Genomic DNA, 25,118 nt, shown 5'->3' with positions numbered 1-25,118 from the left:
GGGTGAATTTGAGATTCCTCTGGGGTGGAGCTCTTCAGTAGACACTTGGGTGTAAAGGTCTGGGTTGGAGGGAGTGTTAGAAGCAGCAGTAATAGATTTGCGAGCTGTCGTCAGAGGAGCACGGCACTAACGTGCCAGCCGCTGTTCTGAGGACTTCGCACGTGGTAACTCATCTGGCCCTCTCTGGCCCTGCCAGCTGGGTACTGCCATTCCAGTGGGGGGAGGAGCTCAGTGGAGACCCGAACAGCTGGAGAAGCGGTATCAAAGAAGGCAAATCACGAGAAGTTTAAGAAGTGGGAAATAGCAAAATGGTTGTTTCTAAAGTCTTTAACTTATTTCTACTTATGTGTTGAGATTTCACTCCTGAGATCTTTAATTTTCCTCTTAAGCAAGCACTGGCGTCATAAGTATCGAGCCCAGCCCGTGCATGAATTAAAATGAAGTTTGAATTGTATCGAATACAAACAAATGAGGCTACTCTAAGTAGTAAGAGCCTGAACTCTGGAGCCAGGTTCACTGGATTTGAATCCCCACCCCTCCTCCACCCCAGCACAGCCGCTAACTATCAACTTGGGCACTTGCCTTAATTTCTCTGTGCTTCCGATCCCTGCTCCGTGAAATGAGGATAACAATACCTACTTCTGAGGGTCATTGAGAGGGTTAAATGAAATAATAACTTGCACAGTTCCTAAAACAGTTTCTGGCACTTTACTGTGTGTTCCGTGCTATCTGTTACCACTTTCATCAGTATAACTCTGCCGTTTGTCGTTAGTAACTTTACCTATCAATTTAGATTTTCCCTTGGGATGCCAGTGACTCAGTCAGAAGTTTGCAGGCAACAAACCTCTTGTGGTTACAAGGAGAGGGCTAGTGTATCGACCCCCTATTTACTGTGCTTATCTAAATAGATGTAGCCTCTAAATCAGAGTCAATAAGCCAAATTTTGTTCTGTAAGTGTGGTAGGAAGAAAAAAAAGCGGATGTTTGAAGTTAAAATTTTAGATTTCATCCTAAGTTTGAATTCCAACTAGGCCTGAGTTTGAATCCCAAAGATTGCCCTTGGTCCTCCTAACCTCAGTTTTTCCATCTGTAAAGTTCAGGTTAGTAAACAATTGAATTTATTGTAATGACTACACAAAGTAACGTAGAAAGAGCCTGCGTAGCAAGGCACCTACTACATGATAACCATTCAGTAAGTGGTAACTGTTCTTTGGTGTTTTGACCAAACTAAGGATCCCAAACCACTTGTACAAGATAACAGAAGGGCGCACGGACTCGTGGAGACCCACTGTACCCAGTTCTCTCCCTTCCTGGTTGCCAACTCACAGTTCTGTGTCCAAACTGATTTTTCTTTTCGGTTCTGATTACTCTTCGTATGGCTTGGGATAGATTAGAAAACCAGGAGTGCATATTGTTTGCATAAACATTTTTCTTTTAAAATCCTTGCGGTCTGTCTTCTCCTTATAGTTTGAAGGCGGCGAGTCGTTATCTAGCGGAAGCTTGTGTCAGAGGTCACGGCCCAGCAGTGACCTGAACAACAGCAGCCTCCAGTCCCCTGCCCACCTGAAGGTCCAGCGAAGCATCTCAGCAAACCAGAAGCAGCGGCGTTTCAGTGATCATGGTGGGGAGAAGTCAAACCAGTGAAAAGACACCAGTCCTGCCCAAACTTGTGTTTATCGAGAACTCCGCACTCATGTGTTTATGTGCTTGTATCATCTGTTATCACAGATTTCTATTATTGCGTGATTAATAGAATCCCCCTTTTAGGGACTGATCTAACTTTTATAATCAAACAGCTTAATGTTAGTTCCAAGTGTAAAATATATAAGGATATTTTTTTTTTCCAACATTTATTTATTTTTGGGACAGAGAGAGACAGAGCATGAATGGGGGAGGGGCAGAGAGAGAGGGAGACACAGAATCGGAAACAGGCTCCAGGCTCTGAGCCATCAGCCCAGAGCCCGACGCGGGGCTCGAATTCACGGACCGCGAGATCGTGGCCTGGCTGAAGTCGGACGCTTAACCGACTGTGCCACCCAGGCGCCCCAGGAAGGATATTTTTAACTTAGAGGTTTTGTTCACCAGGAGAAACTGTGTCCGAGGATCTTCGGCTAACTGTGCTTTCTTAATGTGTTTACAGCTGGGCCCTCCATTCCCCCTGCCGTGTCATACACCAAGAGGCCTCAGGCTAACAGCGTGGAGAGTGAACAGAAAGACGAGTGGGACAAGGACTTAGCTCGGAAACTTGGCAGCACTACGGTTGGGTCAAAAAGTGAGGTGACTGCAAGCCCTCTTGTGGGGCCAGAAAGGAAAAAGTCGTCAACTATCCCGAGTGTGAGTGAACATTCTGGCACATTGCAATTTGTTGTCAGATTACTTTTGAAAAAAATAATCTTGGAAACCATCCTTTTAAAAAACATGTTTCGGGGCGCCTGGGTGACTCAGTCAGTTAGGCGTCTGACTCTTGATTTCGGCTCAAGTCATGATCTCATGGTCATGGGATCGAGCCCCACATCGGGCTCTGTGTGAACCATGTGGAGCCTGCTTGGGATTCTCTCTCTCCTTCTCTGTCTGCCCCTCCTCCCTCCCCCCCCCCTCTCTCTCTCTCTCTCTCTCTCTCTCTGTCTCTGTCTCAAATAAAAAATAAAAACAAATTGAAAGATTCAGAAAGACAGAAGCCAGAAGGAAAACCTACTCCTGGACTCACTAAAGTGTGAAACACACACACCAAAACCAAGTGAAAACTTCTGGAAAGTTTCCAGGATAAGGTAGAAGATGACCTTAACAGGAACAAAATTCAAACTGACACCAGATTTCTCAACAGTAGCACGAATGCAGGAAGACAAGTAGAGTGATATGTTTTAAGAACTAAAAGAGACTCACACTGAACCCAGAGTTTTGTATGTAGCCAAATTGTCATTTCAGTGTGAAAGTCCGATAAGCACGTTCTTAGGCAGCACATATCTCAGCGGCCTCGTTACATAGTGACCTGTTTGGAAAACACTGTGGTGTGAGGAGAACCGTACTCTGACAGGAAGAGAAATGAATCTGCGGTGTCGCTGGAAAATATACGCAGTTGAACGTGATGAAATAACTGGTTCAGGTGTGTATGTGGTGACAGACACACACACAAAATGAAAGTTCAGAACCGACATTGTGGACAATACCCAGGAAGTAAGAATGGGTGGAGATTAAAAGAAAAGGAGCCCACGCCTTTCAGCAAAAGATAAGATCAGAATAAGTTTTAAAAAAAAGTCGCGGGAGGGGGCGCATCTGGGTGGCTCAGTCGGTTGGGCGCCCGGCTTTCGATTTCAGCTCCGGTCGTGATCCCAGGATCGAGCCCCGTGTCCGACTCCACACTGAGCATGGGGCCTAAGATTCTCTCTCTCCTTCTACCCCTCTCCCCAGCTTGTGCGCTCTCTCTCTCTTGCTCTCTCTCTCGAAAAAAAAAAAAAAAAAAGAGGAACAGTAGCATTGAGCAAACATGAGTTCAGGAACTTAGGGACAAACAACGTAAAAACAGAAATAGAACTTACAGCTTTTAAACCAACAGAAGAAAAAAAATTGGTTTAGCCTAGGGAAAGTAGGAAAAGAGAAGAAAAGGGAAGAAAGTACTTTAAATAGAAACATGAAGTAGAATACCAGAAAACCCAGCACAACTCTAATTGCAAAGGGGTTAAAACTCCCTAGCACCAACTGTCTCATGTAGTTCATTGAAACCCTATCTTTTTAAAACATGTGATTTGATTGTCGCTGCCTAGACTCTGAAATAGCTGTGCATAACCATTTTCAGAACAGACAAATGTAACCACTTTACCTGCCCACTGATCTGTTTGGAAATGCTTTTTAACTCTAATAGAGTTTAAGACGTCATTAAGAAAAGTAGTTTTCCCAGGCAGGCCATCATTTTCCCTTACCTAAACATCCGCTACAGGACACTTTCTGGAGCATCATCACCCCACAGCACAGAAACAAAGAATCTGGTCCCTTATTTTCTGCCACCGCCCTGTAGCGATCTGTCATTCCACTGGGGTGGATCTTACTTTCCCGTCGATATACTCAGCTGCCTCTTTCCTCCCGCTTCCATGTGGTGCTCTTGTCTGAAGTTCCCCCCTCACGTTATGAAAGTGCCATTCGTACAGGTCATTTCCAGCCCCACCTCCTGGATCGAGTGTCCTGGGACTGAGCACTCCGGATCTCGTCAGTCTTTCTGATTGTCGTATTGTGTCATCGAGCTCTCAGCTGGCTGCTGTCTTGTATTGTTGGCTGTCGCTTCCCCATGTAAACCTTCTCTCCCCTTGTTTATAATCTCCTCCTGTGTGTCGACATGCTGATTCCTCAGAATCGTTGGTGCTGAGGCATGTGTGGCTTTTCAAAGCATGTTTAGTAAAGAGGGCATAACAACTCTGACACTGGTTTAAATTCAAGGTACTTAGGCCACACTTCTTTATCATCTTTAAGGAAAAAAACAACACAAGCCAAAAGATTCTCATAGAGAAATTTTGTTCCGAGCCCCTTGGTTCTAAATTTATCTTCATTTACTGTATTAATTTTGGCAATGCAAGAAACCACAATAATACATTTTGTTTGATTTTAACAGTTCAGAAATGTCTCAAGAAAAATTAACAGTTTACCCTACCTTCCATTCTCCACTTCCAATGTGACTAGTGTTATCATTTGGGAGAAATTCCTTTATAGGTTTTCCTTTTCAAAGAACACATAAATGAATATACGTGTACGTAGGGGATTTATTTTTTTATAAAAATGAGATCGTACTATATCCGTTACATTTTAATTTTCTCACTTAAAATATCATCGGGTCCTTGTACATCTGAACCCCTGGAGCCACTGCGGTCTCTTGAGGGCCTGCACATTCTCTCCTCGGTACTGACAGACGCGTGTGTCACAGTTTATTCCCCTGTCCGTGCGGTGTTTAGAGTTTTCAGCTTTTCAGAGTATTTGTCCTTGGATACGTAACGTCATTACTGTATTTCTCTTAAATACCTTCTCAGAAGTTTGGTTTCTGGGTGACCAGATTTTTTTAACCTCAGGTGGCTCACCCCACTCCCCAGTGTCCCTGACTGCACAAGCCGCCCCCCTCACTCCCACCCCCTCATCCAGGGCCCCGGTGCTAATGCTGGGCGCTAATGCATGCTCCTGGCTATGTGCGTACCCTTGGACCACGCACAGTTAAATTTTTAATAGACGCTACCAGCATAATTTCGATGGCTGGAGTAATTAGAGTAATTCTATCTCCACAAGCTCATCAACAACTGGATATTAATCGACCTTTAAAATTGTTGCCTGAGGGCCGAAAAACAAAAAAGTGTATCCTTTTTGCCATTAATTTGCATTTTCCAGACTACGGTGACATTGGTGGCATGGCCCGCAAAGCATAAAATGTTTGTCATCTGACTCCTCACACAAAGTTTCCCGATCCCAAAATACAAAAGCCAGATACACAGCTCTGATCCCTTTCCTTTGAGGTAATGTCCAGGAGGAAGGAACTGAGCATTTACAATCCTGGTGCTGTCACATTATGAAATATTGGTTGAAAAAATAAACACTTTTACCCCTGATTCTATTAATTTGTAAAATGGAGTATAATAGGGGCGGGCACCTAGGTGGCTCAGTCAGTTGAATGTCCGACTTCAGCTCAGGTCAGGATCTCCCGATTCATGGGTTCAAGCCCCGCATCGGGCTCTGTGCTGACAGCTAAGAGCCTGGCCCCGGTTTCGGATTCTGTGTCTCCCTCTCTCTCTGCCCCTCCCCGGCTCACACGCACGCATGCACGCGCTTTCTCTGTCTCTGTCTCTCAAAAATAAAAAATGTTTAAACTTTTAAACAAAAAATGGAATATAACAGAAAATATTTAATGCACTCAAATGGCATGACATGGCTTTTCACTCTCTTTTTTCTTAAGTTTTTATTTAAAATTCCAGTTAGTTAACGTGCAGTGTAATATTAACTTCAGGTGAACAATACAGTGATTCCATATTGCCATACAACACCTGGTGCTGATCACAAGTGCTTAATTACACTTGTGGGAGTGTAATTACACTTGAGGGAGTCACAAGGGATCCTTAATCCCCACCCCCTGTTTTCCCTATCCCCCCTCCCACCTCCCTTCCGATGGCTTTTTGCTTTCTGATGGAAAGATAAATCATGAGATGAATAGATAATTTAGTAAGTCATGTAGTTTAGCAGTACTTTTTTAAGTTTTTTTTTTTGTTTTTTCCTTGAGAGAGAGAGACAGAGACTCCCAAGCAGGCTCCACACTGTCAGTGCAGTCTGATGCAGGGCTTGATCTCACGAACTGTGAGGCCGTGACCTGAGCCAAAACCAAGAGTTGGACGCTTAACCGACTGAGCCACCCACGCACCCCAACAGCACTTTTAATGTTTATGAATTAGAAACCTTTTTAAAAAAACCAGTAGTAAAATTTCTTACTTGTCAGTCTGCATTACTTAGCATTGGTCTACTGTATGACTTAAGGGTGATACTGACAGGCTATAGAGAGCAGTGGGGGCAGTTCTGAGGTAAAGAGTTAAATAGATGTAATGGTTGGTGAAATTTGTTGGTTATCTGTATCATCTCTTTTATTTTTCGTCACCCACAACATCACAGACTCTAAACGATGGGAGTGTTTCTCTTTGTGAAAGACCTTAGGACTCTTTCTGCAGTAATAGGCAGGAAAAACAAACAATATTCTTCCCTTCCAGAAACTCCCATCCAAAAATTTTGCGCGTAGCAGTTAATGGTAAGCTCTTGGCTAGTCTAGAAACATGGAAGCCAGATGTTGAGTTTTGAAGATGCAAATATGTTACGCTGGTTTTTTTTTTTTTTTAACGTTTTATTTATTTTTGAGACAGGGAGAGACAGAGCATGAACAGGGGAGGGTCAGAGAGAGGGAGACACAGAATCTGAAACAGGCTCCAGGCTCTGAGCAGTCAGCACAGAGCCCGATGCGGGGCTCGAACTCACAGTGAGATCGTGACCTGAGCCGAAGTCGGACGCTTAACCGACTGAGCCACCCAGGCGCCCCAGTTATGCTGTTTTTTAATCAAAAGACAATAAAACTTGAAAATGTGTTTTTCAATGATATTTGTCACATATGCTAAGTAATACAAAATAGAAAATTTTGTGTCTTGTAAAAAATACTATTAATCACCATCTTTAAAAGAACAAGGGAAAGGAGAAACTACTTTCAGGGAGACTCAGAAAGGTTAAGATAATGATTATAAAATAAAACGTTTTACATAAAAATTATAGCGTGATTATATAACATGCGGTCTAGTATAAAATAAGCCAGGGGCGCCTGGGTGGCGCAGTCGGTTAAGCGTCCGACTTCAGCCAGGTCACGATCTCGCGGTCCATGAGTTCGAGCCCCGCGTCAGGCTCTGGGCTGATGGCTCAGAGCCTGGAGCCTGTTTCCGATTCTGTGTCTCCCTCTCTCTCTGCCCCTCCCCCGTTCATGCTCTAGCTCTCTCTGTCCCAAAAATAAATAAACGTTGAAAAAAATAAAAATAAAAAAATAAAAAAAATAAAATAAGCCCAGGGGGTTGTCTACAGGGGTTGGTTTCTTAGGAAATGCAGAAAAATTTGTATATCCCCTTTAGGGAAGTTGCCAAGCTGAGAGTTAAGGGGTCTGCAAGGGTAGTTTCTCTCTAGGTCCCAAATCCTAAGCAAAAAGAGCCTTACTTGTTCATCAGCCATCAGAGCTTTGTTATGTGAACTGGGAAAGTCAGTTCTAAAAGTTAGTTTTACAGATGAACCTGTATCACATGGAGTCAGTGAACCTGTGTTTCTATAACTTGTGCATGATCCTCGGCTGTTTGCCTGGCGGCGGAGGGGGGGGGGGGGGCTGGGGGGGGGCTGCTACCCCCAGTGTCACTGGCATCCAGGGGCAAAGAGAAGGGAGGTGGCGTGGGCAGATCCCGAATCCAGAAGGCACAGTTTTTTGTTTTTTGTTTTTTGTTTTTTTTTTTCTCAACGTTTATTTTTGGGACAGAGAGAGACAGAGCATGAACGGGGGAGGGGCAGAGAGAGAGGGAGACACAGAATCGGAAACAGGCTCCAGGCTCTGAGCCATCAGCCCAGAGCCCGACGCGGGGCTCGAACTCACGGACCGCGAGATCGTGACCTGGCTGAAGTCGGACGCTTAACCGACTGCGCCACCCAGGCGCCCCCAGAAGGCACAGTTTTGAAGGAGAAACTGTTCACCCATCACACTTGGAGAAGCAAAATAGTGTTACCGAAAATGGCCAGAGACAATTGGCCAGGAATTTGTGCACAATTAGGTTGCTCCTGTGACAATACAGCCCAAATGATGAAATCATCAAAAGTAAAGGTTTTTTTTTTTAAGAACTGTAATGCAAGCTAGTTTCATAATGCATCTCTCCATGGTGAAACCTGACTTCTCTGCCTTCACTTAATGTGGACAGTGTCTTACCTAAAAACATATTCTTCATAATCTTAGTCTGTTTTGCTGCCGTACTGGTATAGCTTTTAGTTTTTGTTTTTTATGTAAATGGTGACAAAATTCCTTCCACCCAGGAGCCTGCACTTTTGAAGAGTTTGAAATCTGCACTTTAACAGTTTTGTTTATATGAGGCTTCTTTGTTCCTCCAAACTTAGTTGAAGCATATATCTATTAACTTTCTTGCCCTTATGATTAAACACATTTTAAGTTGGTTATGGATTTTAGAGAATAGTGAAAGTTCGATTAGCCAGAAATAGGGTATTTTTTTCTGTTGGAATAAGGATTCAACAGAAGATTATGTATCCCTTTTGGAAGTCATTCCTGTACAGTTTAGTACTAGTAACTAGTTGGGATTTGGGCAGGCACGACAGCAGGGGTTATAGATCAGTGCTTGTGTGCATGACAAGGAGATTCTGTCCCTTTTTGCCTATTCCCTCTCATTTCTCCAGAATTTCTCAGACTCGGCTTGCCTCCTGGCTAAGACCTGCAATGAGAGAATGTCCTGAGGCCCTGCACACGCACACTGTTGGTGGCCGCAGCAGGGCATGTCTCTGACCCTGGAGATTTAGTCCCCTTAACATTACCATTGACTGGGGTGGGGTGGGAGGGGGGTCCCCTGAGCAGGTGAAGAATGGCAGCCTGCAGGTTTCCAGGGGGCCGCCATTGTCACCGCCACAGGTTTCCGGCTTGTGGTGATGTTTCTCGTGGAGTCGCCTCTTGCCCCTGGTTCCATAGCGCTGCCTGTACCCCTGCCCCCACCCTTCTCCGGACCACCAGCTTAAAGGGAAGAATAGAAATCCAGCTTCCTTGTTGCTTCCAAACACCTGCTCACTGCTGCTGTAGAGGACGAGCTGAAATCATACGAGCTTGTTAGGCTTTGCCTTTCACTCCTACAATCTGAGAGAGAGGGGGTGAGGGGAGTGTGGGGGGAGGGAGGGAGGAGTGGGTGAGATCGAGCTTATTAAGGTAAGGTTCTGATAAATGAAAATGCTGCCATGGATTTTTTTTTCTTCAAAGTCCTTTGCACCTTAAATTCATTTCTTTGACTTTCCACAGCTACAGCTACAATTTTAAGATGGCTTTTTTTTTTTTTTCATTCTTAAAGAGCAATGTCTATCCTGGAGGTAGCATGGCAAGAAGGAACACGTATGTGTGTGAAAGGAGTGCAGATCGATACGTGGCGTTGCAGAACGGAAAAGACAGCAGGTACCTGTCACAGCGCCACATGGTGCCGTCTTTGTCATCCTCGTGCAGGACTGCTCTTGCCCAAAGAGGAGCCGAACGGGTCAAGAGGAAAAGGGAGTACTAGAGAGAATGGTTGCAAGCAAGCACTCTAACGAAGGCGTCTCCCCTCCTGTACCAGAATGGACGGATGGGAACCTACTTTGGGGAAAAGGGAGATAAATGCTCTTACCCCGAGCTTTGCTAGATAAAATCTGGTAGTAAGTGTTCCCCTGTAACAAAGCACATCATACTAATCATCCTAATCTGATCTTAATTTCAGTCTTGTTCTCTTGTCTACGTGCTGCTTCCTTTTTATCTTTGACTTCATTTTTTTTTAACCTTTGTTTCTTACCCTTCCCCCTCCCATCAGGCCATTGTTGTATCCAAATAATGAAGGTCTGCTTTTTCTTCCTCTAAAGAAATGTGGCCATCTTAACTGATGATTGAGAACCATAGAATTCTCAACATGTTTTATTTTCAAGAATGATAAATCATATTATTTTTATTATTTAAAAAATTTAGCTTCTTTTCATCGTGAGTTGTAAGGACTATTCGCCAATATAGTACCAAAGTGCAGGGAGCCTGTTCAAATAAAATTCCGTTCTTAGCCCCATTCCTCGTCATTTCAGTGGACTGGACAGGGCATGCTTACCACTGGTTTCCTCTCCATTAACGGACATGTAAAGTGTTATTATAAGGCGTGCAAAGTAAATGTATTATCCTCAGATAGAAGATCCTTCAGGCTAGAAAAGGAGTTGAGGATTGATTTCTGACGTATTACTTTTCCTATACCAAGTCCTAATCTGTAGCTCCTTTGACCTACGACAGTTAACCTATTGATTAATAATATGAGCTGAAAGCATTTTGATGATGTTTCTGGAGACTGTATTTTTGCTGTAATTATGAATTCTTACTGGATGAGGAACAATAAACCACAGCAGCATGTTACATCAAACTCTTGAGTGTTGGGAAGTGGAAAAGGTCTCCGATCATAAAAGGAACTTCATGCCTTCTCAGATTCGCGTTTGTAGAGAAGCTCGTGTGAGATCTTTTCAGTGGAAGGTGGTGGTAAATTCATTCTGTACCTTTTTGGCAAGAATACGGTTTTGTTATTCACGAATGACGCCACTAATGTAAATTCTTTTAAGTGTCTCAGTCATGAAAGGTACAGTCGATTTAGATTTTTAAAGGTCTGTTTCTTAAATTTTAGTAAACTGCAGTTTCTCTTCTTTTTTACATTTCCACGGTCGTCTCCACTGTTTTCTGTCGAAAGCCTTACGGAGATGTCCGCAAGTAGCATATCTTCTGCAGGCTCGGCTGTGGCTTCTGCTGTCCCCTCGGCTCGACCACGCCACCAGAAGTCTATGTCCACTTCCGGCCACCCTGTTAAAGTTACACTGCCAACCATCAAAGACGGCTCTGAAGCTTACCGGCCCGGGTAACGCGCTGGGTGCACCTCATTTCAAAACATAGCACCAGGGGCGCCTGGGTGGCTCAGTCGGTTAAGCATCCGACTCTGGATTTTGGTCATCATAATCTCATGGTTCGTGAGTTTGAGCCCTGCGTCGGGCTCTGCACTGACAGCGTGGAGCCTGCTTGGGATTCTCTCTCCCTCTCTCTGTGTCTCTGTGTGTGTGTGTGTGTGTGTGTGTGTGTGTGTGTCTCAAAAATAAATAAGTAAATATTAAAACAAAAATACATGATAGGCACCATCGCATTAAGAACTTTCTGAGAAGATTCGGGATCTGTAGCAAAGGGAAAAGTTGAATCGTAACATAAACATACCACATTCCTACCTGTTTTCAAAAATGTTGCTTATGACTTAAATCATTTTCTAGAGGAATTTTCTGTAAGGATCTTGTTTTAAATCCATCCCTGAAGTATTGCTGCCTGATTTGTCATTCAGGTAAATTGAATTTTTTATGATCTAACAACAAAAATACTTGAGACTGAGAATGGAGACTTCTGGCTAACCCTGGCTGCTGCCCGGTACCTTTTTGAAGTAAAACCAGACTTTTTGTTTCTCTGTCAGGGAAACAGATGATCTCAAAGAGCCCTTTTAGGTACAAAATGATATGCCTGTTTTTCTAGTATTTGTCTATGCTAGGATTTCTCCAATTCAGGAACATCTTTAGTTCGGTTCGTTATTCGTATTGGTGATGTCCTGTAGCATCGTGCTGTCCCTGAGGCCTAGCTTCTAAATAGGAAATGACTCCATTCAGATGCTTTCTGATAAATAGTAAAATCCATGTTCCACGTTGCTGAATGGTTGAAATTAAGAGAATAGTAAAAAAATATACATGCAGCAGCCCCAGTCTGCCATTCCTGATACTGAAGGGTATTTGTATCCTTGTTTCAATAACTTCTCAATCCTTAATAACTGTATTTTTATAAAAGGCGTTTAGTTGCAAACTGAAATGTTATCCCTCTCCATGCAGTGATACCCTAAATGCAGCTAACGCGCGGATGTCTAACATGAGCAGAGAAAATGGGGCCTAACGGAAGTAGCCATGGCAAGGTTCGGGTAGTTTCTAGCATGAGAGCTCTCTCTGCCATTATTGTGAATAATAGATCTTCATTTGTCCCCACAGGGCAACCCAGCGAGCGCCTGCTGCTTCCCCATCTGCTCACAGTATTAGTGCCAGCACCCCAGACCGAACCCGCTTCCCCCGGGGGAGCTCTAGCCGCAGTACTTTCCACGGCGAACAGCTCCGGGAGCGACGCAGCGCGGCACACAACGGGCCACCCGCTTCCCCTTCCCACGAGACGGGCGCCTTCGCGCACGCCAGGAGGGGAACGTCAACGGGTATAATAAGCAAAATAACATCCAAATTCGTGCGCAGGTCAGTACCGAGGTGCTGTGGTGTTTGGCTTCCTCTAGGAATTAGAAAGGAGACTTGTTTTTGTTTTGTTTTTTTTTCTTTAATCTTTGCGGTGATTTTCCAGAGTGGTTTCATGGTATTTCACCAGAGCCCCTCTTTTACAGAAGTTTGAAGAAGAAAATCAAAGCAGATGTAAAGTATTTTTCCCCTAAGAGACAGAGAAAAAAATGGGCAAGATAAGAATTTTTAAATTGTATAAAACAGATTGGAAAGAGCAAAAATTTGACATTAAAAAAAAAAAAAAAATGTGTGTGTTTTAACAAAAAGATTATCCCCAACTCAAAACCCTGGATTTAAAAAGAGGAAATCAGAGTTTCCATTTATCCTTCAAATAATATCTCTTGGGAATACTTCTACATCACTCAGTAATAATATCTAGTTCACTTTTTTTTTCCTTCCCTGTGAAAAGCCTGTGTACTGGAGTCACATAGATGACTTAAATAATTTTACATCCCAAAGCCTACCATGAAAATACAGCAGACACACAATGAACACAAGCATAGCAAACTTCTGATCAGATAGCGGAATCGTGCTCTCTTCTAAAGCGTAAGCATGATCGCATAGCACATACTGATTGTGGAGGTTGCTGAGCACAGTGCGGTGGCTGTCCATTTGATCTATTATTAGGTCCTCCTAAAAGCCTGCTAGAATCCTGTATGTACAAAGCCCTGTGCTAGGAGCAAGACGCAGAGGAACAAGACCGCGTCTGTGCGCAGTCCTGAAGGGGGCAGGCCTGTAAGCAGCTAGCTGTGATGGGAAGCAATACAGCAGCGGCCTGGGGTGGCCCGGGGATGGCACAGGCAGTGACGAGGGGGAAGGGTAAAGCTCTGTACCATGTAGACATTTGAGCAGGGAGAGTTGTTACGCTTGCTTTAAAACGGGAGGAGTTATTATGCTTGCTTTAAAAGATACTAATTAAATACTTAATTGTCCAGGTTATTAGTGTTTTAGGATTTCAAAGAGTGCGAGTAGAAAAGAGAAGAACAGCTTTAGTCTCCTGTCTTTTCATGGACCAGTGTGCCCAAGATCACAGCTGAATTTAAAACTTAATTTTTTTTTTTATGTTATTCATTTTTGAGAGAGAGAGAGACACAGAGCATGAGCAGGGGAGGGGCAGAGAGAGAGGGAGACACAGAATCCGAGGCAGGCTCCAGGCTCCGAGCTGTCACTACAGAGCCTGATGCAGGGCTTGAACTCACGAACCGTGAGATCATGACCTGAGTCGAAGTCGGACGATCAACTGACTGAGCCACCCAGGCGTCCCTGAATTTAAAACTTTAAATACTCAAACACAACATCAATTTCTAACCGTATCAACAATGATGTACCATTTGGGCACTGACCATGCAGCCTGACACCTTGAGAGAGAAAGACCCACAAGCTCAGACTCAGCATGACAGACTATAATGCTGGCTGTCCACCTGCAGGGTCCTAGTTAGATTAGCAGTGGTTTCTGCTGTTGGAATGTGGCTCACTATTTAAAGCCCTTTTTAAAAGCCAGTACTTTCTCCTGATTAAGCCAGGATTCATTTCAAAGTGAAGGAAAATGGTTTTGAGTTGCAAAGCCTGATCACTAATTGTACATGAAGCCTTGTGTAAAATATTTCCCTTTACTTTGCAATGAAAGTTTTGATTCTAGAGAGAACATAGTAAAAGGGCCCTTGACAGGTCAGGACAGAAGTGGCAAGAAAGTGGCCTGGAGACAGTCTGTTGGGTGGTTGGATGAAGGGTTGCCACAGAGCCATCAGTTTAAGAGACGTGAGGCCCTGCCCCTGCTGGGCACCGTACCGGGTGCTGTTGGTGAGCGAGACCGACGCGGCCCCCACTCCAGGAGCATCTCGCACAGTTCTGCCGCCTTGCACGCAGTTGAAACGTTTTCCCGTTCGCTTTTAGGTTTCCTCCTCCCTCTCAAACAGCTATTCCTTCTCGGGCTGTTTGCTGGTTCTTTTCAGGTCCCCTTGCCTTTCCCCCTGACCTCTGTCAGATCGCCCCAGCATTCAGGCTTCGGACACGTTCTCTTCTCTGGCTGGCCTCACTGTTGCGGTGATCGCATTGAGGCCCGTGACCCTGCATTCCGTCCCATGTTAACAACTCCCACACTTCTGCCTTTAGCCCAGCTCTCTCCTCTGAACTACAGACTCACATATCCAGTGTCTACCCAGCCTCTGCGCACCGACGTGTGATGGTCTCCCAGCAGCTCTCTCTCCTCTTCCCAGAAGCATCCTCCCTCATTCTTCACCACATTGGGTACCGACAGCACCGTCCCTCTGGTTCTCGGACCACAAGCCTTGAGTTATTTCTGAGAGCACACTCCGGGCCTGCTGGCCTGTGGCCGTGGCTCTCTGCCATCCCAACATCTCCTGGACGTAGCTTCTCGGTCACCGAACCCCCCGCTCGTCTTCCCCCCTGCGAACAGGTCTCTTCGCTCCCGCCCTTGGCCCCCTCTTCTGTGTTCAGCATTGTCTGTCCCCTTGCTTTTTACCCTGCTCAGAATACAGTTTGAAGCCCGCAGTGGCCTCCCAGGCCCTACGCAGTCTGGCCGTGCATTTCTGCTCTGACCCCTCTTCTGCCCCTTCCCCTCGCTGGTCCCACACCGGCCACACGGGGCACCTGGATGTCCTCGCGCACGCCAGGCCCGGGCGGGATCTCGTAGCCGCTGTTCCTTCTGCCCCGAGTCCTCGTCCCCCACGCCACGGCCGGCTTCTTCTGCACCACCTTTGGGTCTTTGCTGCAGTGTCCCTTCCTCGGTGAGACCTTCCTCAGTCCCCTCTTTACAATCACAGCCTCCTCCTCCCGACACGCCCTCTCCCAGCTCTGTCTTCCTCCACAGCGCTCCACACTACCTGCCCGAACACCCCGCTTGGCATGGCGTTCGCCGTCTCTCTCTTGCAGCTGAGATGAGCCCCTTGAGAACCTGGATGTGCTTGTTTGCTTTGTTTTCCACTAAATCTTCTGCTGAGTATCGAGTGCCTACTATGACACAGAAGATGACATTCGATAAACGTTTCCTTATTTGGTCAAATAGTGTGGAAGACAAATTTTTAAAGTGAGCAAATAAGGTTGTCATGAATCCTGGTAAGTGCCGGGCAGGAAGCAGGTCCCAAAATAGAGAATAAGGCTGGGGGCTAAGGGCGTTCAGACGTAGCCTCAGAGGGGAGCCAGCATGAACATTTCTGAAGTTCCACGATGTTCTTCTCAGCTTCTGAACACGTCACATAGCAGAGGGACCTGGGAGGCTGCCAGGGCGGGGGAGAGGGCAGGAAGGAGGTTGTTTGTCTGCTGACCTTTGTCAGCAGTTTGGTAGCAGATTTTAACGTCTTTTGATTTTTGACATGTTTTAATTGATCCTGGGTCTGGTTAGAGAAGAGGAAAAATTCGCACTTCTCCCGTGAGGTGACCTGTCACCACGTGGACAGCTTTGGCTTTGTGGACGTGTTTGCGTTCGCTGCCGTGCGTACGGGATTCCCTCACGTCCCCCTGTGTAGCTTGAGAGCGGGCCGTGCAGACACCGCTCACGATCTGATGCAGGAGACCGCAAAGCATCGGTCTCGGGACCAGGAGTGAACCTGCCGGTTTCTGCAGCCGCGGGCAGGCTGCAAGGGCAGTGGGTCTTGTGTACGTGCAGCATGTTGCACTTTGGGGAGGGTTGGAGCCTCGGAGGTAAACTGGAGAGTTTCTTGATGTTCCGGAGCTGTCCCAGCCTTATTATTTGTCACTCTCACCTCAGCTCCCACATTGTCAGTCCTTCCCACTCGCGTCTTCCTAAGTCCATCCTGGGTTCAAGCCCCGCCCTTCTCTCTGTTCCCTTTGCCCTCCTCACTCCGCTGTGCCTAAGGCCGGAAGAAATGGAACCCGCACGCGGGCAGACCACGTGGCCAGCAGCATAACCGGGAACGCTCAGGGGCAGGGCTGATCCGGGCCCAACCTGGCCCCACGACACCTCACGTACTTCGGGACCGACTACGTCGTGTGCCACCAACTGCTTAAAAAGATGGAAAGACAGGATGTTGCAGGGGAAATAGGAAAGGGATCGGGGTTGCTAAACTTTAAGAAGGGAAGGATAGAGACTAGTTCAGAGTTAATCATTCATGTACTTGAAAACCGTGATGACAAAGAAGAAGCCACTTAGTAAGTTCTTCCCGGCCGGTGAGGAGGCTGTAGGCTGAAACGACCACGTGAGAGAGTGGCTTTCTGGTCTTAGGAAAGAACTTGCCAGTTAGGAAGGTGATTTTCCGCTAGAGTCCTCAGTCAAGGGAGGATGTAGACGCACTATTTCAAAAGCCTTTTAAATAGCATTTAGAACCATTTGTTTTGCACAGGTTCTATAGAGCTGCTGTGTAAACTGGAGATTAGATCAAACCTTAAGAGTTTTAACCATAGCTCTCTCTTAATAGGGAATAACCAAATTCGTTCAGTTGAGTATGTCTTGCTATGTGTAAGATATTTGGCTTCTTTTTTTAAGTCTTAAATGTTGGAGAGCCCTGCCACGCTGCATATGGTGTTAGAGCCAGCTGGCTTTCTGTACCCCCAGCCGCCTCCCTCCGTGGCGACTGGACGATTTGAAACCTTCACCAGGTAGCAGACATGCCTTGAAGTCAGGGTTTCTGTTGGCATCCACGAGGCAGGAGCAGGGTGCGGGAACGACGTGACCCGTCGGTGACAGTTTCAACAATTGCAGCAGGGGAAGTAGTGTCAGAGGAGGGTGTCATCCCTAATGCTTACAGTTCAGCAGCAGTGGAATAGGTGTTTGCTAACAATGACTTACAAGGCGAAATACAAAGAGAACAGAAAAGCCCCATGAGACGTGTATTCCTTTGTATGAAAGCGGTGGCATCACTGTCTTTCCCAGCTGCTGGGCTGCCCTCCAGTCTATACCAGCACACCAACATGTGACTGAAAATGTACATGTCAGTGTTTTATTTATGTGCGTGTGCTGTAATCAAGATAAATTTTACATAGATGTCATTGAAGCATTACACTTCCTGTTGAAAACGCCAGTTATTAAACTTGGAAATTTAAGAAACCACCATCCGAATGCAAAAATATGTCTTCTTTGTCCTTTTTGATTCAGAGAGCGAGATGGTTTTTACACAGTATGTTTGTCAAGAAAGGCGATGCATAAGGCATTTGTATTTTTAACCTCCAGTTCGAGTTTTAGAGCTTAGTGTATGGATATGATTTGGTAATTTAGGGAATGAGGACAGTGGCCCTGATTTTATTCCTATTGCATTCACTTTACGTTAATAGTATGAATGTTTCCAGAATAGCTAAAACATTAAGAAAACATGAACTTAAGGGTTTGAGTTGGTCATTTTTTTTTCCCAGCCATGTGGTGGTATTTCGCTATCCCAAGTCAGCTCCGCACATTTAAACTGGTGTGTAGCTCGATGCTCCTGTGTCGATTCTGAATTGCATTTGACAATGACAGAGTAGTTAAAATTTTGGTAGACTTAAAAACCATTCATGATGTTCAACAAAAGGACAATTAGTGGAGTTTTCCTGGTTTTATTTCACAGGTGGATGTCCAGGTAAGATCAATGTTTCTGTTTAAGATTGATTTCATGTTTTAGACTCACCTGCTTGGATAGGCTGTTGGTTTGCTGTAACATTTCATCATGTGCATGAATCATGAGTGTCACATCTGAAGTTAAGTTAATTGCTTATGCAAAAATCAGTACTTGTTTTTAGAAACACTTCTGTATGTTGAGCTTTAACTACAAGGCTAATTTATGTATTTTCTAAATTGAGCGACTACTAGAATTACATTTAATAACCAATACGAAGTTGGATCTTGCTGTTGAAAATTATTAAATGGTTTTAACTGTAGATTGAACGGAACGCAACCAAACGATAAATTCTGACTTTAAAATTGTGACTGGGAATTGGAGGATCCTGCTTAAAGAAAACGAAAACAAAAGCAGTCCTAAACTGTCAAGCTGGCATCTCCTCTCTGAGAATACCCAGTAGACGCTCAATAAGATGACCGTTAAGCTGGTGCCGTGAAAGCGTGCAAAGCGGTGTCCGACTGCCTAGTAACCGAGAAGTGTTGCGCTGGAAGTTTGCTTAACGAGTTAACTTTAAAATCATGTTAGATGCAGGTTTTCTTGATCTATTTTTCACTCTTATCATTAAATCTCCACCTTCACTTTGTTTTGAGGGATCCAAGTGAAGGCGAAGCCAGTGGCAGAACAGACACCTCAAGGTGAGGAGCCACTATTATACTTCGCTGCTAGGCCCCCGTGTGTGAAGCCGCGCCCTCGAAATACCCACAGCACCTCATAAAGCTGAATAGAGCCAATAGCCAGATAGTATGTGTGTTTTCAATTGTTCTATCGGGATGGGTCTTCCTGATGTCGCCTGGCGTTTAATGAGGTTTAAGTTAATTCGAGTGTGTGTTTTCTAAACATTACTTTGACTGGTAGGCCTTGTAGAGAAGTAGCCTTCCTGTCCTACAAAATACACCCTAGCAGGAGAGAATTCTTAGAGGGATATGGATCGATTTTTTTTCTCACCAAAAGAATGTAACTAAAATTAGTCAGATAATACAGAACACTGGGGTAACCAGATGTGTAGGAAGGTTTAGCGTGAGAAGGACATGTTAGGTTGAGCATTCAGTGGTAGGCCACATTTTAGGACTGTCACCCAGCCTCCCTGGTGGCTTTTGACGTTCAGCGCTGGCTGTGTGATCCTGCTGACACCGGGTTTCAAACGTGAGCCCCATCCGAATTCCGGGGGGTGGGGGGAATTGGGCGGGAGGTACCGTTGCTGCTGGTTTGGGGAGCACCTTAGTGACGTGTTTGTGCCTGGGTCCATGTTTTCAAACGGGAAGTTGAAGAAAAGAAGGCATGAAGTCATTTTGAGTGTATCCCAGCATTAAAGGATCCCATACGCGTCGCAGAACCTCAACAGGCAGTTCCTCAGTATGACAGATGCCCCAGCTTCATTCAGGAGCTATTTTTGGCCCAGCTGAGCACAAGCCCCAATTTAACTTCTACTTCTTAAAATTAATAGAAATATAAAACACAACGAGCTTTGGAAAAACTTTGTCAGGCATTCCTACGCAATCTTTTTTTGCCACCTGTGCTCTATTTGCTTAGTCACAATAGTGGGAATGTTTCTTTATTGAGTTAGGTGCCCGAGTCACCCCGGTAGGCAGCCAGAGGGAGGCAGGACAGATATCCTGGACTTTTCTTCTGCCTGTGAAAGAGACATGAAGGACATTTGTTTTCAGCTCGTCCCTCCCTCAGTTATCACTTTTGAGCCTCTTGTGTCTCTTCCTGCCTTTCCACTAAATTCCCCTGCCCGGAGACACCTGATAGTGTAGGGAGAGTCACAGGTGGCTGCTGATGGTCTGCATGCATTTTGTCCTTGCGATGTGACTACATGTCCCTTTGGTTGTTGGGTTTGGGCAGCGGGGTTGTTTTTTGCTTTTCAACAAACTTCTTGAATCCCTACTATCTACAGGGTCCTAGCTGGCCATTTAATTCTCATAGCGGCCATTTTACATGGAAGGAACAGCATGAAGTCCTGTCACTGCAGAGCTGTGGCCGGGCGCGACCGTGAGCAGCGCAGGCTCCGGGCCAGACCCCGTGGGTCTGAGCTGTGTCTTCCCCCTTACCTAGCCATGTGGCTTTAGGAGGTCACTCTAACCCTCCTGCCCCCACTTCCTCATCCCAGCTGCCTTCTAGGGTTGTTAGAGAGGCTAAATGAGTAAATAATGCGTGTTAGGCGCTTGGCACAGTTCCTGGCACCTAGTAAGTGCCTAATAAATGTTAGCAATTCTAATTAGAATTAGCATTTTCTGTATCTCTCTACAGTTAATGTCATTAGTGGCGATGCCTGTGAGATACATGTAGAGAAACATCTTGTGTATACCTGTCGTCCCAAGGCCACCAGGTTTCCCTGGTGGAACGGAAGGAAAACTTGGTTGCTGGTCTGTGCATTTCAGCTCATTAGCTCTGTGACCTTAGAAAAGTAATGTACGTTTCCTAGCCATCAGTTCTGTTTTTTTTTGGTTTTTTTTTTTTTTTTTTCAACGTTTATTTATTTTTGGGACAGAGAGAGACAGAGCATGAACGGGGGAGGGGCAGAGAGAGAGGGAGACACAGAACTGGAAACAGGCTCCAGGCTCCGAGCCATCAGCCCAGAGCCCGACGCGGGGCTCGAACCCACGGACCGCGAGATCGTGACCTGGCTGAAGTCGGACGCTCAACCGACTGTGCCACCCAGGCGCCCCTCAGTTCTGTTTTTAAAATGAGTGTTCAATCACGTGTTCTCTTGGGTCCCTTCCAGCCCTAGCATGCTGATTCCATAACCGGACTCGTGCATCCGGTCCTCACGAGATCCGCACGCCCAGGGAGGCTTACGATGCAGTGGCTTAGACTCAGTGAGCACAAAGAACATGGTAGAGAAGACACGGAAATAAATACTGTCCGTATTTACCTAACAATCTTCAGAAATTCATTTTCTCTACTTACTCCTCTCCTTATTTTCTCAAGCTTGTATAGTTTGCAGAGCGGTGGGCTCAGGTACCAGGAATGAGGAGGAAAACACATATGCAAATGTACACATAAGAATTCACATACACAGATGTGCACATGAATATATATTAGAGGATAATGTTGATATAAAGTATGTATACATACAAAATATGTATGTAGTAGGCTATAAATCCCTCTCAAAGTATATCCTTTCTTCTTGAAATCACATATAAGTGAGACAGGTTAGCAAGTAAGAATTGCAACATCTATCTTTAGAAAATGGCTCCACAAATTTAACTATAGGTCTTCTGAATCATAAATAATCTAGTCTAGCTTTCTACGATTATTTGAAATTGGTTCTCTGGTTCTGTATTATTTATGGGAGGCCTACAGTAAGGACAATTCACTAAGGTTGATTGATTTAACAAATATGTGTCAATCAGCCACCATTGGCCTGGCGCAGTCCCAGAGGCCGGAGCAGTATCGGTGAACAAAACAGGCAGGACTCCTTGCTATCCTGGAATTTCAGTCTAGTGGTAGAGTCAGACAGTAAGTCATGAAGGTAATAAATGAATTAAATAGTATATTAGAATGTGGTAAGTGCTACAGAGGTGGAAATAGAACAAAGTTGGGGGTTGGCCATGCCATGGTAGGAGCTGAGGTGGTCAGGGTAAACTGCGTGGAGAAAGTGAGCAGAGATTTGAAAGCAGTAAGGAAGCCACGCAGCCATTGAGGGAAAAGCATTCCTGGCAGAGGGAGCAGCCTGTGCACAAGCCTTAAGGCAAGAACAGACCCCGTACGTTCAGGGACTAGCGTGGAGGCCAGTGTGTCTTGATAAGAGTGAGCAGGGAAGAAGATAATACAAGATGGCGGGGGGGGGGGGGGTGGAGCGTGGGTCATGTGGAGCCTTGTAGACTACTTTTTAAGGATGTCTTTAGCAAAATGTTGAAACCCTCAGAGGGCCTGACGTCTACACTTCTACGTGTCGTGTGGGACCTGACGTCTTTACCGCATTGCAATACAACATTCTCTATCAGTGTTGTTAGGTATAAATAACCCCTCTGTGGCCATTACTAGCATCTTTGTCCCCAGTCTTTTTCCTACCCAAAAAAAGGTAGAAAAAAAGGGTATTTACATTTTTAAAAATGTATTTATAAGCAGAATGCTAGTGGTTTCTATCTGTGTAAATGTGCAGAAAATGGAGAATCTGCTTTTGCAACTTAGAGAAATATGGAAGGAACTGACAGAGTATCAAGTTCTTCACTTTCAGCTGTAAAGTTGTTTCCCACAAACAAAGTCAAAGCAGATGGCGTCCCGGGGTCTGGTTTTACGACGTCAGGGTGACACAAACGTTCGTATCTACCTGAAGGTAGTCTGTAACTTGGGTGGTTTCATTAGGCACTGAATCCTGACCACTTAGACTTTATGTGTGCTTTGATTTCTTTGCTGAATGGAATTTCTGTTTCCATTCTCTCCCTTTGCCCTCTTCTTCTAGAAGCACGTCAGGGGAACCGAAAGAAAGAGACAAGGAAGAGGGTAAAGATTCTAAGCCACGTTCTCTGCGGTTCACGTGGAGTATGAAGACCACTAGTTCCATGGACCCCAATGACATGATGAGAGAGATCCGGAAAGTGTTAGATGCGAATAACTGTGATTATGAACAAAAAGAGAGGTTTTTGCTTTTCTGTGTCCACGGAGACGCGAGGCAGGACAGCCTCGTGCAGTGGGAGATGGAAGTCTGCAAGTTGCCACGCCTGTCCCTCAACGGGGTCCGCTTCAAGCGGATATCTGGGACATCGATTGCCTTCAAGAACATTGCATCTAAAATAGCAAACGAGCTTAAGCTGTAAAGAAACTCAAATTTACAGGATCAGGGAAGATAACGTTCACATATGAGGTACAGTTTTTGAATGTATTGGTAATGCCCAACGTGATTGGCCTGTGAATCTCCCCATGTAGAATTTGCCCTTAATGCAATAAGGTTATACATAGTCATGAACTGTACAATTAAAGTCAGTATGAAGTATAATATCTGTAGCTAAAAAAGTAGGTTCACATGTACAGGTAAGTATATTGTGTATTTCTGTTCATTTTCTGTTCATAGAGTTGTATAATAAAACAGATGATTGCTTAAAAACTTGTATAGTTGTCTAGATTTCTGCACATAAATGTATGTTCGACGCTTTCGGTTGGAAGTGTTCTTCCCTGTTATTTACATTCTGGTGGGTTTTTTAAATTCTTACCTCCATCATGCAGTTTTGAAAATTGTGTCCAGAATTAAAAGTGCACAGAAATAGTCTTTAAAATTGTAGCATGGACTTTTAAAAATTATTTTTCAATCATATTTAAATGTAAACCACAAGCTGATAGATCAGCTTTACTATACACAGAATTATTCCTGCTTATCTTTGCTCTTACCCTTGTTCTCAGACAAGGTTTAGTTGAGAAAATACAAAATGTTTACAGTGTTGGCACTTAGAGTTTTTCAGATAAATTACACGAAAATAATAATAGCTTTGCCTTGAGCTAGCTAAGAAATACTGGGGGAAAAGTTAAACCTATATCCAATTCCTCTTAAACTTTAGAGTGTTTTCTGGCCCACTGCTAAATGTAGCAGCAGAATTAAAAAGAATCAGTACTTCATCTGGCTCTTGTAACGTAAACTGTCGCTGAATACCGCAACGTGATGGCAGAAATCTAAGAACATCGGGACTGTCTCATAGCACAAACTCATCTTCACAGTGTTGATCGATGCATCGGTTAAGAAATAATGCCACCTCAGGAAATAACTGGCATTGGGAACATTTGCCTCTTCTCCTTTCCTCTCCATCCACCCCCGACCCAGTAGTATCTGTAAGTACTTAAGAGACTTTTGAGCAAATCATGCTATTTATAACAGTGTGTTATTGATTTACGCTTATGTGACTGTTCAGTTTGTTCCCACGTAACCTGTTTGTTTTTCATATTTTGCCAGATCTCTTGTATTTATTCCACATCGTTATGCCTATAACGTGCAGCTTTGTAATTGGGCGTTTGCCTAGTTTTCTTTCATGATCAGTGATACATGCGATGTAAAACCACTAGTAAAGGTACATTTTAATACTTGTTATTTTATACTGAATTAGCCTTGGAGGTTGACTGTGCAATGTTATTTAATGTTGTAATTACTGTAATATCGACATATGGGCCCCATCTGCGCACTCCTGAGAAACAGAAAGCGCATCCAAGCTTCATCGGTTTAGGAGAGAATAAAGGTGTGGTAAATACTGTAATTCTGCAGTAGAGCGCTCCACGTGTGGGAGACGAGACGTGCCGTCCCGTGGTGGCTTCCCGACTGGGGTGGACTTTACGTTCTGTACTGTACTGTGACGTAGCTTCCTTCTGTAACAGTTCTGTTCTAAAATGAAGTGTATTTTTGCCTTAGCAAAGGATGGTGTTTGGAAAAAAACAAAAAACAAAACTGTGTAGCCCCTTTTTAACCTAGTGTTCGTTCAGAAAAATTGATGCAAATCTCCATTCACTCTCACTGGTGCACACTGAAGTTTTACTTGAACGGTTCTCCTAATAAAGCACTTGTCTTCTGCTCTTTACCAGAATGTGAATTACCTGTTTTCTAGCACAAACGTGTTCTGCATGGGGAGTGTATTCCTTGTGTCCTACATTTAGTACACAGGGGGTAAAGCTATGTAGGTTTTCAAAATGTCATTATGACAAGAAAAATTTACTCTTTTTATAGGAATTCCTATCATCAGAACACTTTTTAAAAAAAAAAAAATAGCCATCATGCCTTTTCCAAGGTAGAAACTGATGGGTTGGATTTTTGTTTTGTTTTGTTTTGTTTTTTACATTTTCTCACTCTGGTTAACTCTGGTGTGTTTGTGGCAAGGAATTTCACTATATTTTTTATGAACTGAAAATGAAATCTTGATATTCACTTTAGATTTTCCCATCTTATATGACAACATAATTTTTTTTTTAAGATTTAGAAGAATTTTACAATATGTTTTCATAAATAATACCAGTTATATTCACTGGCTGTGTGATGTCAGGG

General features: G+C 44.4%; 1 protein-coding gene across 2 annotated transcripts in view; it reads left to right on the top strand.

The window, feature by feature from the left end:
- The window catches only part of MARK1 (microtubule affinity regulating kinase 1), a 121,543-nt gene extending 96,886 nt beyond the window's left edge, over positions 1-24,657 (top strand). The window contains exons 12-18 of one of the 2 annotated variants that reach the window (XM_045455717.1): positions 1,467-1,620; positions 2,140-2,333; positions 9,587-9,687; positions 10,979-11,143; positions 12,297-12,548; positions 18,745-18,789; positions 22,563-24,657. In XM_045455717.1, coding sequence (XP_045311673.1) covers positions 1,467-1,620; positions 2,140-2,333; positions 9,587-9,687; positions 10,979-11,143; positions 12,297-12,548; positions 18,745-18,789; positions 22,563-22,917 — 1,266 coding nt within the window. In that variant the 3' untranslated portion in view covers positions 22,918-24,657. The remainder of the gene's footprint in view (positions 1-1,466; positions 1,621-2,139; positions 2,334-9,586; positions 9,688-10,978; positions 11,144-12,296; positions 12,549-18,744; positions 18,790-22,562) is intronic. The other variant, XM_045455718.1, reaches the window with a different exon arrangement.
- Positions 24,658-25,118: the final 461 nt, after the last annotated feature.

Source organism: Leopardus geoffroyi, chromosome C3 (genome assembly GCF_018350155.1).
Source record: "Leopardus geoffroyi isolate Oge1 chromosome C3, O.geoffroyi_Oge1_pat1.0, whole genome shotgun sequence".
In the NCBI taxonomy this organism is placed as follows: domain Eukaryota; kingdom Metazoa; phylum Chordata; class Mammalia; order Carnivora; family Felidae; genus Leopardus; species Leopardus geoffroyi.
This window is presented reverse-complemented; position numbering and strand designations above follow the sequence as displayed.